General features: G+C 42.9%; 2 protein-coding genes across 3 annotated transcripts; both read left to right on the top strand.

Moving 5' to 3' along the window:
• Positions 1-657: 657 nt before the first annotated feature.
• Positions 658-2572, top strand: LOC104581706. 2 transcript variants are annotated; one of them, XM_014897412.2, is made up of 4 exons: positions 658-1101; positions 1268-1453; positions 1812-1902; positions 2306-2572. In XM_014897412.2, the coding sequence occupies exons 1-3, from the start codon at positions 931-933 to the stop codon at positions 1851-1853; spliced, it is 399 nt and encodes a 132-aa protein (XP_014752898.1). In that variant the 5' UTR covers positions 658-930; the 3' UTR covers positions 1854-1902; positions 2306-2572. The 2 variants fall into 2 exon arrangements, with proteins under 2 accessions (XP_014752898.1, XP_010228313.1); XM_010230011.3 differs by lacking the exon at positions 1812-1902.
• Positions 2573-3957: 1385 nt separating this feature from the next.
• Positions 3958-16587, top strand: LOC100820969 (polyadenylate-binding protein-interacting protein 4). The gene is made up of 15 exons (XM_014897411.2): positions 3958-4172; positions 5055-5201; positions 5275-5427; positions 5578-5708; positions 5883-6067; positions 7073-7250; positions 7460-7651; positions 8398-8513; positions 10626-10695; positions 10826-10859; positions 11634-11890; positions 11980-12123; positions 12817-12906; positions 15801-15854; positions 15983-16587. Exons 2-15 carry the CDS (start codon positions 5060-5062, stop codon positions 16013-16015), a joined length of 1779 nt encoding a protein of 592 aa, XP_014752897.1. The 5' UTR covers positions 3958-4172; positions 5055-5059; the 3' UTR covers positions 16016-16587.
• The last annotated feature ends 452 nt before the right edge of the window (positions 16588-17039 follow it).

Here is a 17039-nt window from a genome sequence, read left to right as displayed (position 1 = left end):
TTGGGTCGTGGCAGCGCATGGGCATTTCCACTAGTAAAGAGTAAATTTTGCAAGTTTTTGGGATAATCGTGTCGCCAAACCACAGTTAACGAAAAACCTGTCACATGACCACCGTTTTTGAGTCCTTGATTTTTTACCCGTGGGGCCCACCTGTCAGACGTCACGTCGGCCCCGAAAACTTGCGGGAGTGAGAAGGGGGCGGGGGCTTTAGGGCCTGTTTGGTTTAAGTCATGAACAAAATGCCTGATAAAAACAGCTGCCTGGTCAGGCAGGTAGCGAGGGTGAGCTCAGGCCAGCAATTTAGGAGGCCTGGCGGACGCCAAGCAAACACCCGCATGCCCACGTCTGGCTGCCCCTCAGGCCAGGCTAGGACGCTCAGGACGGAATCAAACACCCCCTTAATTACGGGCTAACGGCTCAGGTCGGGTTGGGCCCGACGTGGACAACAGGTGGGCCCACATGTAAGAAATTGTTCCACGGAGTAGTTGGTATTGAAATTTTAAGCTTTGTATTACCATTTTGAAACATTATTTCACTAACATGTAATTATTTCATTTATACATTATTGAAATTTCATGCCATATCATTAATATTTTCGTTATTATGAAAGAGCCAATCGGTGGCGGCATCCTGTTCAGCACCGATTTGCCACATGAACATCACCGGAACAAACCGGACCCCGTAGCTACCCACACGTACACGATTCAGCTTCCAAGCCCTGCACGACACTGAGAGACCAAACGGACGGCGCAGGAATACACGGAAAACGGAATCCCGCGAGATAGCATCAGGGTTCAGGCCGATCTTCCGTAATTAGTTCTTCGGCGTATCTCCGAGACCTCTTCTACGGCCGGCGCAATCGTACGTGATCTACACATTTACGCTGGATAGATCTTGGCAGCAGGCCGGCGGCCGGGCAAGCATACATACATGGAGGCGCAGTACGATCTGTGGTGGGGCTTGCTAGAAGAAGGACGAGCGCCGCCGGCGCCGGCGCCGCCGGTCACGGCGGAGCCCATCGCCGCCGACATCGCACCTCGCGCCGCACGACCCAGATCCATGGCCAAGCCGGACAACCCTGACTGGGTGCGTGCGACCAGGGTACGTACTGTACTTAATTATACAAAGGGCGAGCTTAATTAATTAGCTTGCAGTTCTTGCTTTGATCATGAATTGGATACGATTTATACCGAATTGAATACTGTATTTGTTTCGTTGCTTTTGTTTTTTCATAGAGGGTTTTAGTCACTTCTGTTTGATTCAACAGACGTGCGGCAACGTGGTCGGCATCGTATGTCTGGTTTACATCTTCTTGATCTTGGTTCCACGCTGTAGAAACAGAGACTATATGTTACTCTACTGCGTGTTCGCGGTGGTCTTGTCTCTTGGCTTCCCTACGCTGGCGTATGTGCTGACGCTGGATGTTGATTGTGTCGACCGTCCTCTCATCAAGGTGAGACAGCTTCCCCTGTTTCTAAATGTGCGTGAATTTGATTTTGTGTCAAGCCAACCTTATCAAATTTGATCAAGTTCGTAGAAAAAAGTACTCCCTCCGTTTCATATTTTTTGTCGAAATATTACATGTATCTAGATACTTTTTAGGAATACATACATCCATTTTTGAACAAATTTGAGACAAAAATTATGCAACGGAGGGAGTACTCTACAACACCAAACCAGGACTGTTATCTTTTGTACTGCTGAACTTATGTGTTTTTACAAATGCTGCAAAAATCACCAATTTGTAATGAAAACTTGCAAGTACGTATAAGACTCCTACATTTACATGACCAACTTTTTTTTACATTCAGAAAACATATCTTTTCACTCGGTGTGCAGTCGAATTGCGATGATCCAAAGCTAATTTTAAGGAATTGCGAAAAGACATTTTAAGGCTCGTAGGTATTTGCTCTCGTTGATCATCTCATTTTCAAAATATACTAGCAAACGTACTTGTGCAATGAACGTTTTGTCCAATATACGAACTATACTTTCCAAACTATAATGCCACCAGATTCAAAACTCTCTGTTGGATGTTCCTTTTTGAAAAATAGATAACTTATATATGCTAAAATAGCTATATGGCACAGAATAACAAATGTAGTAGGTTCTGTACAATTTATCATAACCTGAAAAAGAGTAGTTGTAAATGATAATAAATGTAGTGTTTGAAAATGTGTAACTGAGACAAAAAAAAATTGGATAACTGAATTCTTATATTAGATTGGATACCTAAGATGGCTTGTAACTTGTAATTTTTGTATAGTTATATGTATTCAGTTTTTTACTTTCTGTTTCTGTGCAGGCTATTAGCCCTATGAGTTCAATCATGTTCTCTTGAGCAACATGACTAATTCAGGAGAGAGAGGAAAACCCTGCCATGGTTAATCAGAATGGATTAAACAGCTCAACGCAACATACTAGAGCTCGTTGTCTAGCTAGCAGTATGGCGGCTAATGTGATGATCCCCTGCAACGCTTCTCATTAGACGATGTAACTGTAATTTGGACCGAATAGAGGTCACTGATTCCGTCAAATTAATGATTTCACCCGTCTCTGCTTCCATCTGATCTGAAAATTCTGTTTATTTTGGACTCTCGAATAGCTCGGCGATGCCATCACCTGCCACGGAAAATCTGAGGGCCAGCAGCCCAATTCTTCATGGATTTCGGGTATCAAGATTCTACGCGAACCCGAGTTTACCATTGCGGGCTTACACGATAGGCCCTACACTGATAGTTTCCCGAAACCTACAACCCGCTCCGCACCGATGATTTTTTGGATTGGATACATCCATTGTGACAGAAGCATAATTAATGGAGACCGAGTGTATAAACTCTGAACAATGTTTTCTCAAACTCACGTGAGCTCTTCAGCTCGAAGTCAAATTCGCACATGAGTTTTTTCAAGCACACAGAAGCTCTTTAGCTCGAAGTTGATTCCCTAAACCGTTGCATGAGTTTCTCGGACTCATAAGAGCTCTTTAGCTAGAAAGCAAGTCCCTAAAAATCACGCTTGTTTTTGTTAAGAGATTCAGATGATCTCTTCGACCCAAAGTCAAGTATCTAAACTCACTCATGACTTCTTTCAAACTCACATGAGCTTTTCAGCTCAAAGTCAAGTTGTTCAACATACTCGCACACAATTGGGTGTTGTTTACGAGTTCCGCAACTCTCTACCCCCAACACTTATTGGGAGAGCATGGAACCGAGTCACTGAGTTGCATGGAGAAAGTTTTCTGTGTGTGCCTCCTTTGCGAGGTTTGTAAGTTTTTTTTAATAAATTCTTACCCTAACAATATTTACGGACAAACACGGGTTCCTCATAGACTAACTTCCCCAGTTCTTTAACTCGCGCGTGCCCAGATATGCACGACTTTGATGTTTTCTTAACCGAGAATAAGAAGATTACTCATTAGAACTATTCAGCCCTTTTGAACAGTCGAGGTTTGTAGGCTTCGACGTGTACTTAACAAAGAAAAAAAAAACGTCCGTCCGAGTTTTCAATGTACTCGCTGACAAAGTCGGGTGTTTGAAGGATAGATGTACCTTCTCACCATTCGACATCAATGATACATACAGTGGAGATGCCAAATACAATAACCGCAGATCTACTAGGTAAGAAAGACCACATATCTCAGGGGTGTGTTGTCCATGATACCCAAACCATACTCGCGACACTTTTATTCCGTGCAAAATCTTCTTCACCGTCGAGATGTGATGTAGCCACGGTAGAGATACAAAACTGACATGAATAAACTTAGAATCGATTCTAACGTTTATCCGTTGTGACGCGTGAGCCACACACACACATTTATGTAGCGGCGACGAACCAACAACTCTCGCTGGCTGCTGCCGCCGCTGTGGCCAGTGGCCGTCGTAGCCGACCATCTGCACTTGCGCCACCCCTCCACAACTCTGCCGGACTCGTGTCAAAATGTCACCACCACCTAGCCAGGCCGAGCAAAGCGGAAACGCATCCGAGGAAACGCAGCTGGGCACGAGTTGGCACCCGCCTGTACCCGCGCGGGCAAAGGGGCAGCAGGGGCAGCCGAGCCTAGCTAGGGTTAACTCGCTCTCCGCTCCCGATTGCCACCACTGTGTCTCCCTCCCTCTCCAGATCTCGCCCAACCTCACATCGTCGCAGCCACCGCCGCCGCCGCCGTTCCGGAGGTACAGATCCCCGCCCCAACCCCTTCTTCTCCCCCCCCCCCCCCCACCCCCAGTTACTTCTGCCGTCGCCTCACCCCCTCCCGTCGTAACCTCCTTCCTCCCTGGAGGTACGTGATCCGGCCGTCGGGAGAGGAGGTACTGCTCCCATCTCCCTCCCCACCCCATACTCCCCCCCCCCCCCCCCCCCCCCCCCACCAGCCCGCCATCGGGAGAGGAGGTCCATTTCTCGCTCCCTCTCCCTCTCTGTCTCCTCCCCCCCTCCTCCCCTTCCTCTCCACTAGCCTTCCAGCTGCTCTTCCTCCCCTCCTCTCCCCTCCTCTCTTCCCCACATCCCCTCCTACAGCAGCAGCTCGCCCCCTCCCTACCCCTACCCCCCACCCCCTCTCTTGCCTCTAAGTAGACCGGATGTTGACTGCTTCCTTCAATCTTATATTTGCAGCTTTTCATTATTTACCAAAACGAACTAAGTGCGATTTCACTTGTCATTAGCGCCCTTTGTGTCGCTTATCTGCTTCTAGCATCTAATCAGGCTTTTAAAATTTGAACCTCTGATCTGGATGCTTTGGGTAGCACAAACTTATATAGAGAGCATAATGATCCCCGGACATAAATCCAAGCAATGTTATATAATTATTTACTTATGCAAGTTAGGGTATGATGGTCTACATCTTAAGTACATATAGTCAGTTTATACTTTATGATAATAAGTAAATAACACAGTTTGTACTTGGGATCCAGTGATCCACACACTTATATTTTCCTCTGCATATAAAGTTGCAACTTGTGCATACAGTGATGCTCCATTGTTGACGTCTTTTATATAGATCCAAGTTTCTTATGTAGCAGTATAGCTGAGATGAGCTTCTGATGTTGTGCATACAGGGATAATGAGTCGTCAGCAGCAACATGCACCTCTTAGGACTCCAGCCAATGGATCCCCCCACCGAAAGCTCGATAGGGAGGGTAGTGGAAGGCATGATAGTAAATCAAACCTGATGAGATCTTCATCTGGTGGTTTTACCAATGCAGGTGAATATCTTATCCCATTTTATGTGGTATACTATTCAAGAGCTAGTGTTGATAAGGTTCTATTTGGGTGTAGAAAATGGAGGCAGACTAGGGCACTCAAGCCCTTCTCGGGATCGACTAGTCTATGTTATGACACAAGTTATTGGGCATCATGTCGATGTGCATGTAAAAAATGGATCTGTCATCTCTGGAATCTTCCATGCAACAAACACGGACAAAGACTTTGGTACAGTTCGCTCTTTTTTCTCCGACCTATCTTTATGACTTTGTTCAAACCTTTTTTAGCATTTTCTTTACTTTCCCTTGGTGACATATTATACTAGACTATACTTTTTCATGTATTATCTATATACTTAGAACCAAGCTCTATTTGTAGGAATTGTCTTGAAAATGGCACAGCCAATAAAGGATAGTTCTGTGGGAGGACAAGGTAATGCTACTGATGTTGTTAGAAAGCCTGAGACCATGATAATACCAGCACGGGAGCTTGTTCAAGTTTTCGCCAAGGTTTGTTCTCCACACAAACACATGCGCAAACAAATAATGATTCATTTTATTGTGATTATCATTTTTAGTTGGCTGGGCAGTATGGATGTGACTTTGGACTTAGCTTGCATGTAACCATGAGCTAATGTTTCTTTTTTTACGTTCTTCATGCAATGACTTCCTCTGTATTACTAGGATGTAACACTTGGCGGTGATGAGCTGCCAAAAGGTCCTGTCCATGACAAAAGGAAAGACTTAATGATAGATTCTGCAATCTCTCGTTCTCATTATCCTGAAGAGAGAGAGCTTGAGCGCTGGGCACCAGATGAGGGAGATTCTGATTGCATCGAATTGGAAAAATTTGACCGAAAGGGGCATAGGTAATGAAAAGCCAAGTAAACATTTAGCTTTATGTTTATTTGGAGTAACATTGAATCTTGTTATAGTACAAAGTCATCGAAACGGTAACCTCACTTTCTTGAGTGGCCTAGATTTGTCTCTTAAATTAACTGTTAGTCATTGCATGCGGATCTTCTTTGTTCTGTTAATCTTCTCATGTTGATGCGATCTATAATTGGTTTCTGTAAAAAAAACAGAGACAATTATTCACCTCATCAAGCTATGAATTTGATTTATGTGCTATGACAATACTTCTTTGCCAATGAGTAGGCATTTTTGCGTATGCTAATGTTCTACTCCGTCTGACCCATATTACTTGTCTCAAATTTGCTCAAATATGGATGTATCTTTGATTAAAAAGCGTCTAGATACATGTAATATTTCGACAAGTAATTCCGGCCGGAGGGAATAGCAAAGTTCTTGTGTAAATGTACTGTTCTGGATGGAAGCCTTGCTATAACCTGTGCTCACATCAGTACTAACTTGTTGGAAACTATGAACTAAGCAAAAGAACTGGCCTATGCAGCAATTATTTTATACTGCCAATCCTGTCAGCATGTTTTTTGGGTTACATGTCTTAAACATCCCTTCATGGAAAGGGTGCTCTGCTTATTTATATATCTTGAAGATGAGGCTGCCTTGTATATGTTTCCTTGTTATAATCATCTCATGTTGATGCGATATAATTGGTTTTGTAAAAACAGAGACAGTTATTTACTTCATCAAGCTATGAATTCGATTTATGTGCTATGACAATTTTGCTTTGCCGATGAGTAGGCATTTTTGTGTATGTTAATGTTCTATTAAAGTTCTCGTGTAAATGTACCATTTTGGATGGAAGCCTTGCTATAACCTGTGCCATCCCTTCATGGAAAGGGTGCTCTGCTTATTTATATATATCTTGACAATGCTGATGCCTTGTATATATTTTCCTTGTTCTTATATTGCTTTTGTCATCCTGACGTTTAATATTAATGTGTTGCTAGGAGCTGGGACCAGTTTGAAACAAATGCTGCTTTGTTTGGGGTAAAGAGTACTTTCAATGAAGATCTTTATACCACAAAGCTCGAGCGAGGTCCTCATATGAGAGAACTTGAAAAACATGCTTCAAGAATAGCCCGAGAAATAGAGGGTGAAGACACAGAAGATATCCATCTTGCTGAGGTAGCCCCCCCCCCCCCCCCCCACCCACACACACCCAGTCACCCACCATCCCAACCCACCATACAAACACTTATGCTAAAGGTGCTTTAAGTTTTACAATTTTTTCACCTACATCCTATTCTGGTATTCTTGGTGGAAAGTAAAGGAATTGTTAGTAATTTGTGCCCTAATGTAGACAATATGTTTAAAATGTGAGGTTTCTTTCACAGGAAAGAGGTTTATACTTGGATGAAGACTTAGAGCATGATGAAGAGATAAGATATTCGGCAGTTCGCAGGGATACTGATACCTTCAAAATCAAGTCACTTGTGAATGCCCCAAGCAGTGTACATCCTTTTGATTCGCTTGCCAGGACAGGCAGCATTGGTGCCAAAGATTTACCGGTGTGTTCATCAACAATGGTACGTAAATGAAACGACATTATATATGCGGTATTCCCTCCATTTGGCATGATCTCTGATTTGCAGTTTAAAATTAATTAGAAACTTTATATTACTGAAATAACAAAAAGAATAATATGCACCATGGTCATAAATTTTCACCAGTGTATCCTATGATCAAACATGATTTGGAACTTTTTTTTGTTGAGGAAAAGCATTAGGTCAATGACCTAACACGATTTTGATTGAATTAAGATATCATATCATCTCTATAAATATCAATACACAAGTAGTGGGAACAAAATGTGCAATTCTCAGGTCCAGGAATTCGATTTGTAATACTGTTATAAGTTTAAGGAGCAGTATGCAGTTTTTTCAGACATCATGTTGTTTTTGGCAATTAATCGACTAACGTTGTCTTCATATGGTTTATCCAAGTCATAGCTACAAGTTCAGTTGTGTGTCTCTAAGCACCAGTGTGAATTTGATTTTATGCATTTGTCCTTGTTTTAGCTGGCATAAGTTCGGTGAATCTTCTGCCTTGTCTCATGAGCGCATTATTATTTTTATGGAATTTCTGTGCAGTTTTCATTCTCTTGAGAGATATCCCAACTGTAGCGGCTGTTTTGAGAACTTAACGTTTAAGTAGATATTCTCAGGCATTCATCAACACGTTTTTAACTGTATCTATTTATGAAACAATAAATATTTTGATGCACTAATTTATGCTTGGTTTTAAAGTTTCTGTTCATATTCTTGACATTCAGGATGAAGAATCATCTTCCCATGTATTTGGTGGTACACATTTTTCTGTCACGGCTGCAACTAGCGAGCTAGCATCTGAATACCAGCCAAACAAGCTCTTGTCTGCTGATGCCAACAGGTACACAATCATTTTTTTCTGCATAGGTCGCAAGTTAGGTATACTCATGGCGGTAGTTACCCAGTTTGCCCATTGCTTTATTCATTATGGACACATGCCCCTGATTACTTGATCCCTAAGTAATACCCTATCTATAAGGTATATTGTCTCTAATCCAAAGGACACAATCTTATCTAATCCTACTTGCCGAACTTAAAGTTTCACACCCCTTACTTGGATCACTAGTGACATCCTTCCCTTGTCTTTAACAGTTATGTCACATTATGGTGGCAATAGGCACCCAAGCCTGCCTGTTATATACTCATTTTCTACCCAAACTTGGTGTAACTTGTGGCGACTGATTTGCTTGCACACTGAATATGGCTTACCACAACCTTGTGTGGCAGCTTGTCTCAGACTGACCTTATGACTGTTTTGTACTTTATTCTTAACTACTCTGGTTTACTCTCTGTGCTAATGTGAGCTGAGACTGGCCCTATATGAGTTTTTAATCAAACTGATCTTGAGCTCAGTTTTGTTTCCCACTCAAGCAAAAGGCAGATACATCTTCAACATTTTGTTAGAGTAACCATATGATTGTCTTTGAATAAGCTAGTATAGCAATTCTTGAGGCTATACTGCAAATTCTTGAGGCTATATGATTTTATAATCAAACTGATCTTGAGCTCAATTTTGTTTCCTACTCAAGCAAAAGGTAGATACAGCTTCAACAGTTTGTTAGGGTAACCATATGATTATCTTTGAATAAGTTAGTAGGCTATACTGCAAAAAAAATCAGGTACGGTATAAGCTAAGGAATGTAAGCACTACCATATTAGTGCTGCCAAGAGTTTATCCATCCTTGGTATGGTTAGAGGTGGGCATAAAAACCGAACCCGGACTGAAAAAACTGAAATACCCAGTTAATTCGGTTCCTGGCTAGTAATTCAGTTGGCAAATCACAGAAACTAATTTCGGTAGAATTGGTTTTCGCGTCAGGTTAACCGAATTACCGAAGCAGCTGATGTACGTAGTCACGATCTGTTGCAGCCTGCAGTTCCCAGCCGGCCCAGTGGGGGTCCTAGTTAGTCTATCTATTTTCCTAGGCCTTAGCCCAGCGGCCCGGCCCAATGCACGAGGTAGTAAATTAGTACAAACTACAGATTCTAAGAGGCCTAGCGACAACAGATCGTTCTCGCAGTGTACATGTATCTTTCTCTACTCTCCTCTGTGATCTGACTATTTGCTCTAGCCTGCTAGGCTAGCTACTACTGTAATCATTTCCAAATATTAATTAAATATTCACTGTTATGCTCAAAACAAGTATGTGGTGCGTGTTATTCTGCATGCAGCTGCAGCAGTGCTCACATGCACATGCAGACATGCATTCGGTCACTTTGGTTAAAACCGAAAACCAAACCGATATTTCAGTAAACTGAGTTGTCGGTTCCTGTGAAATAGGTGATCAGTTTGGTTGGCAATTTTAAGAAACCGAATCAGGTAAAAACCGAACCGAAGTAACCAAAAAAACCAAATCCCCACCCACATGGTACAGAAGCACTGCTATCAGCAAATCATCATTGCATGCCCAATGCTTCACTTGTCAATGCGTTCCAGTTTTTTTTGTTTTTGACACTTTTTGTTTTTGACACTTCTTTTATTGAGAATCCACAAATTTCTCAATTTCTTTGATCTACATCTTTTAATTATTCACTGTTTCTCCCCTGTTATTTTACAGTTGAGTTCTTTTAATTGATAACCTATTTAGCACCCCAAAGCTTACTCTGGGATTTAGTGATTTATAACTGTGTGTCACTGACATATGACTCCTATTGCTTTGCATAATATCCATCTGGATTGCCATGTGGATGTGGCATGAATATCTGGTATCTGACCTGGGTGGGCTCTACCTTAATTATATTCTTCCACATGTGTTAGTTGTAGTTCACTTAAATCACTGATTTAATATTTGCGTTCCCTTTCCCCAGGGAACCACTATAGTCCTGCTTCCTATTGCTAATGTGCTGTTCATTATTATCATGACCTTGGACATCCCTAGCAGGGACATCCTACGATTTGGTCGAAATCTATTGATTCATATGATAGTTATTGCCATATTACTGTGAACCTTAGGTTGGAGGATAAGTGGAGTAAAGATAGTAGCGGTGACAAAGGCAACAGGAATCCACAACCCAAGAATACTGTAAGCTTCTCTTTTTGCTAATATAATTCTGAAACACTTCTTGCACTGGAATCCAGTCATTTTGTTAGCATAATTCTGTAAGCTCATTCTTATTGTATTCGTATTTATACTTTCCGGTTTATTTTCACAGTTCTCTGAAGGGGGCAAACCGCTGATTTCTGAAGGTGAGCAGTAAATTTATGCATCAGTTGGAAATTTAATTAACTCTTTCATTTCCCTGTATTAAATGTATTGTGGTCACTTAATGTGTTAGTCTGTTAGCTATTTTTTTCTTGGTTATTCCTGAATGCTTGGACTTGGTGAGGTGTTTTGGTCTGTTGGGTCCTTATGAAATGCACTTGAATGGGCTAGGAAAATATCACAACATATAGTTCTATTGCGTTGTATTGACAAGTGATAATTTATCTGTAGTCATCAGTCATCACATAAATGTGATCCAGTTGTCAATATAGCGAGTACCAAGTAACACTCCAGTTAATGGAATCATTTCTTCACTAGTCTGTGCCAAGTGGATTATACGTCCCTTGCATATTTAGACTTCTTGGATCCTGTGCACTTTACATTTTGCAATGGAGAAGTAGATTTAGGTTCAATATTTATTATTATGTATCTTATTACTGTTATAATTTTTATTATGTTACTATACCATTATATATTTATTATTTACTATTAGACTGTTAGTTTCCTTGAGTCCCTTCACCCATCAAATGATAAACTTGTCTATCTGCTAATCCCATGTGGGCCTGTAAGTGCGTGGACACTTATCTCTTGAAGCTGTTTTGGGATGACACAGTGTTGACAATTTCTCTAGAAACAGATTTATCATTTTTGCCAAATTTAATGGCCTCGTTAATTCCAGCTTCTTGCAGCTGCACCATTATAATTGCTTGAAGTGTTTTCAGCAGCGAATGTATGATAGTTTGGTAATCTTTTGACAGATTTGGATGCGGAACCTTCAAGGTCACATGCATCTGAGCCTTCATCTTCTGGCCAAGGAAACAAATCATCAGATGGTTTGACAGCAGATAATACTGTACCCAGCAAGCTTCCTTCTGCACCCAGGCCTGGTAGTTCCACATCTTCGACAACTGAGCGTGTTGCTGCAAACTCCGTTGCAAGTGCTCCAGGCCTGTCACCAAGCTCTTCGATGGGATCTCTTAGCTCAGACAAATCAAGTTTGAACCCAAATGCTAAGGTTAGGATGTCTGGCCATTTTTTTTTTGCTTTAGTGTCTTGCTCGTCATCTGTGTCAAGGGCACTGACAATCAGTATTTCTCGAACCAGGAATTCAAATTGAACCCTAATGCCAAGAGTTTCACTCCCTTGACTTCTCTGAGGCCACCTCATCCTCCAGCGACTGATGCAGCATATTATTATCCTAACAACATGCCGACTACTCCTGGACCTGGTTTACCAGTTGGCATGGGGGTGAGTTTCTACTTTCTATTACATATTTGCTGAGTCAGTTACTTTTTTATATGAAATGGGTGCAATATTTGAATGCAAGTAAGCTGCATATAACTAATAGTTGTCTCAAACTCTCAATTATGAATGTTTGTTGGTTTTCACGAAAGGATTGTGAAGAGTGAGTGGTAAGTCAGGCAGTAACTAATCAGCCAAATGGTACTAAAGTTCAATAATTACATAATAGTCTAGCTGTCTGTTGTAATAAGCTAATAATTCTTATTGAACAGCTTTTCTTAGTTTTTTCTGGCCCTTCACCCCTTTCCAAGATTTTAGAAGGTGGTACTCTGCACTTGCCTAGGCACTATGGCCCTAGGCGGAGCTCTAGGAAATTTCTTATACTCCCTCCGATCCATATTAATTGTCTCCAAATTGTCCGAATATGGATGTATCTATGGATGTATCTATGCCTAAAAAGTGTCTAGATACATGTAATATTTCGACAATTGATATGGATTGGAGGGAGTATAAAAAATACTAGTTACTGATAAGAATATCTTAGTCATGCTTCCAAGTGTGCTTTCAACTGAACAAAGTTGGTAGTATATATCCGTAAATTATCCGAGTTAAATTTTTTATATTATGCATTGGTCTTTGAACATTATATGCTTAGTTGCTTACTATTCTAAACGAGCAAGTATTTTTTTTCCCTTGCAGTTCCCGCAGGCATACGGTGGCCAGCCAATGGTTTACAATGCTCAACCTGGATCTTCTCCCCAAGGTTACATGCATCCTTCTGGTCCACAGGTGAGACAGCTTACTTCAAATAAGCTCTCGATGCATACTTAGTTGCTTTACAGCTCCACATATCATGTTGTCTTATTGTTGATCTGCTGTTATGTGTTGTCTAATTTTGTAATCGTTCCTATCTAAGACTACACAAGTAAACAATTGTTGGGATTTTCTTGGGTTTATTTATGTTGTTATCTGCTTAGTGCTTACCATGATTTTACACAATGGTGTTTTTTTTTTGTTTCTGTTTGGATGATCAGCTTGGCATCCCATGTTATTGTTAGTTATTCCTTTCCTGTCGAACTGGGTTACCTGGGAGCTAACGTGCCAAGTAATTGCCTATCAGCTGCTGATTCGAGATGACTAATGCTATCGCGAGCATCCTGCTACTTTTACTTCTTTTTCTGCTACCCTACCAGAGTTAGAAGTAGAACAGAGGAGATGAGAAAAGGTGCCCTGGATTCTGAACACGGCAACAGAGCAGAGTACAGGAACGAAGAAAGCCTAGAAAGGAAGGATAGGAAGTAATGGGGAGGCTAATCACGATTCCACTGTTTCTGCTGCTGATTCTCCTTTTACATCGTCCTCCATCAGGATGCCGGTGGGTATCCAATACCCGTTCCCTTATCCATACCCAAACGTTTGGGTCGGGTATGGGCAATGTTTTTTTACCTGTAGGATCGTGGGGAGGGTGTGGGTAATACCCATCAAGACTGCTCGAGAGACCGCACGTCGTTCCTCTTCTCCAAATCCATCGATCCAACCGCCGCCTGGGCGAGTTTTGCTCCGTCCCTGTGCGCTGCCGCCCGCCGTGCTCCTCCACCCTTGTGTGCCGCCGGCCGCGCACTTCTCTGTGACTTGCCCTTCCCCCTTCTATCCCCGCACAGAGCTCAGCCCCTCGTTCTTCGTCAGGTGGGTGCCGCCGTGGCATGTTCAGAGAGGATGTGTCCATGGCGGAAGCGCAGGGAGGAGGAGCAGCGAAGGGGGGGGGGGGGGACGGTCCTCTCTCACTGTTGACGTCCCTCATGCCGCCCTGGCCGCAGGCCGTGACGGCTGGCCATGGAGGAAGTTCCGCGGCCTCAAGGATGCCTCTCGATCCAGTTTTGGGAATTCTTTTTTTCTTTCTTCTTCTTCTTCTTCGATCTGCAGCTTATCAAAGTTGATTCGATTGTTTCTGATTATTTCTTGGTGATATGTTCTGTGATCTAGATCACAAATGTTGGATCGAATTTGTGTTCTATCTTTCTGAGTATGGGTAAAACGGATAATGGATAAATTATGGGGAGGGTAGATTTGGGGATTGCGTTCAATGGGTACGGGGAAGGCAAACACCGGGTAAACCCATACCCTCCCCAACGGCATCCTGAGTCCACCTCTTCCTTCTGGTGCTGCTGCTCCTCTTTTCTGTCGTAATTTGCCAGCATTGTCCCGAGCCCTCTCCTTGTGGCTGCTATTTGTGCGGCTCTATGAAGACAATCTAACACCCCTTATTGTTTGAAATGGCTAGCTCGGCCAGCTTTGCTGACAGCCTTAGCTTCGGTCAGTCAAATGTTACGGTAGAATGTCGTGACTTTCTTGTTGCCGCCACATCTTCCATCTGCCACAATGTTGCCCATTGCCTTGCATGTTCCTCTCATCATCCTGCCCTCTCCCTCTTCTCCCTTCTGTTCCTCCCTTGCGTCCCATGCTGCAAATTATCCGCCCAGCACTGCAAGTTTTTGAACAGACGCTCAACTAGCCAAATATTCGCTCCCAGGCTAGGCCTGGTAATGGGTTGGATCTAAATGGTTTTAATGGTTTGGGTCCTTAATTGGATCGTCTTTGGCTAGATGGAAATGGGTTGACCTTGCTAATGGATCGGTTTGGTTTGATTTTAAAGGAAAAACGGTGCGGTACGATTTGGTTTGGATTCAATCAGTTTGGTTTCCTATGGGCTCACCCCGTGGGTAAAGGCCAGAGAAGCAGCTGTCCTTCACGGATCTGTCGGTGGCCATGGCGCCGAAGTGGATGCGCCGCGCGCGGGAAGGACTGCTCGACGCACAGCTCCACCGGCTCGGTTTTGGTCAGGCCTTCGCTGCTGCCGCTGCCGCTCGATTCGCTGCCCAGGGCGTGGAAATTCGGGTTCGAGCCCACAGTGCGGAAGCCCATACGGAGGATCGGATCTGGGAGCCGGCACTGCTCGTCGTCTCCGGCATCGAGCTCGGCTAAGAGGAGGTCGTCCAGGCTGAGCTTGTAGAGGGAGAAGCCCTTTTCCCAGTCAGCTAGCGCTAGGTACAGATGCTGCCGCCGCTCCAGCTGGTTTGTGCCGCCGCAGCCGTAGCAGATAACGTGCGGCGGTGGCCATGTTCCGACGGCTGTCCTTCACGGATCTGCGACTTCTTCGCACGCCACGCCGCTGGTTCCGCCTCAGGCGCAGAGGGCGGCGACCTGGTGGGTGCCATAAAGTCTGGCGCTGTGGGTTGGGTTGGTAATGGTTTGGATCCTAGACCATTACCAGGCCTATCCTAGGCTGAGTTTTTTGACTAATAAAAAATTAGGCACACTGGATAAATACTTGGTAGTTCAATTTACCATTTACTGACTCGCTCGTCCCTTGTCTGGCTAAGAACTAATATGACTTGCAGTCCACCTTGATAATCTATCTATTTTTGTGGAGATGATTGTAGTACCTTTTGAGAAAGCAGTCCATTGTGGTGATCTACAGTTTTGGTGAAAAAGCATAATTATCTATTATCTGTAGACTCTTTTTTTCTTCATACACGTTGATATTGTTTGCCAGCAACTTCTGTTTAGTGACTTTAGTTGTGTTTAGAATGTTGTTATTGAGCCATGCAACAATAAAGACCATAACTGAATTTCCCAATTTAAAGTAAATGCTGGGGCTGACTTGCTTTATTTTGTACCTGCAGTATGGCCAGCAGATGATGATTGGGCAGACCCGTCCTCTTTATTATTATGCGCCTGTAAGCCAGCATGCCTTCTTTTAAGTGAATGTTGTACGGAGTACATCCAAGCACCATTAAGCTGGGAGCACAGCAGTCAGCCCAGGGCAAATGGTCCATCCTCATTGTATTTTACATCTGTTTTGCAGGAGATGCAACAATACAGAGGAAGGAACTTTTAGGTAGATGATTTTGTTATGCTGCAATGTGGAAGTCTGCAGCAATCAATCCCCAATGGTGGGATGCTAACCAGGCCAATGCGCTGTTGCTGGCGATGGTCGTTGACAACTCTGTGCTGCCAGGATGAGATCATTGTTGCTCCGCCAACAGTGTTCCAGTCTGAGGCGGGTTAACTTGAATTTAATGTTATCGCTTATACCATAGACGTGATGTTGTAAATTAATTAAAAATACCAGGTCATTTGCTTGCGCCTGGGTTGATATTCATATATGTGTGCGTCTGTTCGTTCTGTAATATTTGTGTCCTCTACATCTTTCTGATATAAGATTTTTGTGGGACTAAAAGAACTGAAATAGCTTTAGAACCGTAGGTTTCCCTTTTGAGGCTGATGTTACAGAGGTTTGTCGCAGTCAAGCGTACCGATGAGCATTTGCTAGTCTTCTGAGTCTCACAATCCAGAGCTGCAAAAGTGGTTTTTCCCAGTGTACGAGTCTGTCAAAATATTATCATGCGCCGTCCATTATATACATTGTTAGTAACAGTGGGTAGTAACATTTTGTTGGCCCGTTAGAAATCTCATTTCTTGTCTTATCTTAAAAAACATTATGTGATGGTGACATATCTAGATATCACAGACCTCTATCTTCTCATTTAATGACATATGACATCATTAAATTGCTTACTCGACATTGCATGTTACTCCCACTGAGATCTCACGCGAGTGCGAGATACTCCGACGGATCGAAGCAGAATTTGGATTGGTTGACGCAGCAGTTTGAAGCTGAATTTTATCTATGGCTGAAGAATGTGAACATGGTGCGTACAAAACGGGATGGAAGGCATGTTATCTCGCAAGTTCATTAGCTCAGTTGCACCCAAGTACGATGCAGTTCTGTCACCGTGCCCTGAGCCTTTTCCTTTTTAATTTCTCTCTTTGTGCCCCCTTGTAATCACCCCCTGTACATTTTACTTTGTTTGCTTTATTAATATACATTTATACTCTCTGAATCTCTCCTACAGTTTCCT

This window comes from Brachypodium distachyon, chromosome 1, assembly GCF_000005505.3.
Source record: "Brachypodium distachyon strain Bd21 chromosome 1, Brachypodium_distachyon_v3.0, whole genome shotgun sequence".
In the NCBI taxonomy this organism is placed as follows: domain Eukaryota; kingdom Viridiplantae; phylum Streptophyta; class Magnoliopsida; order Poales; family Poaceae; genus Brachypodium; species Brachypodium distachyon.
The sequence above is the reverse complement of the archived record's forward strand: the minus strand, read 5'-3'. Positions and strand labels throughout refer to the sequence as shown.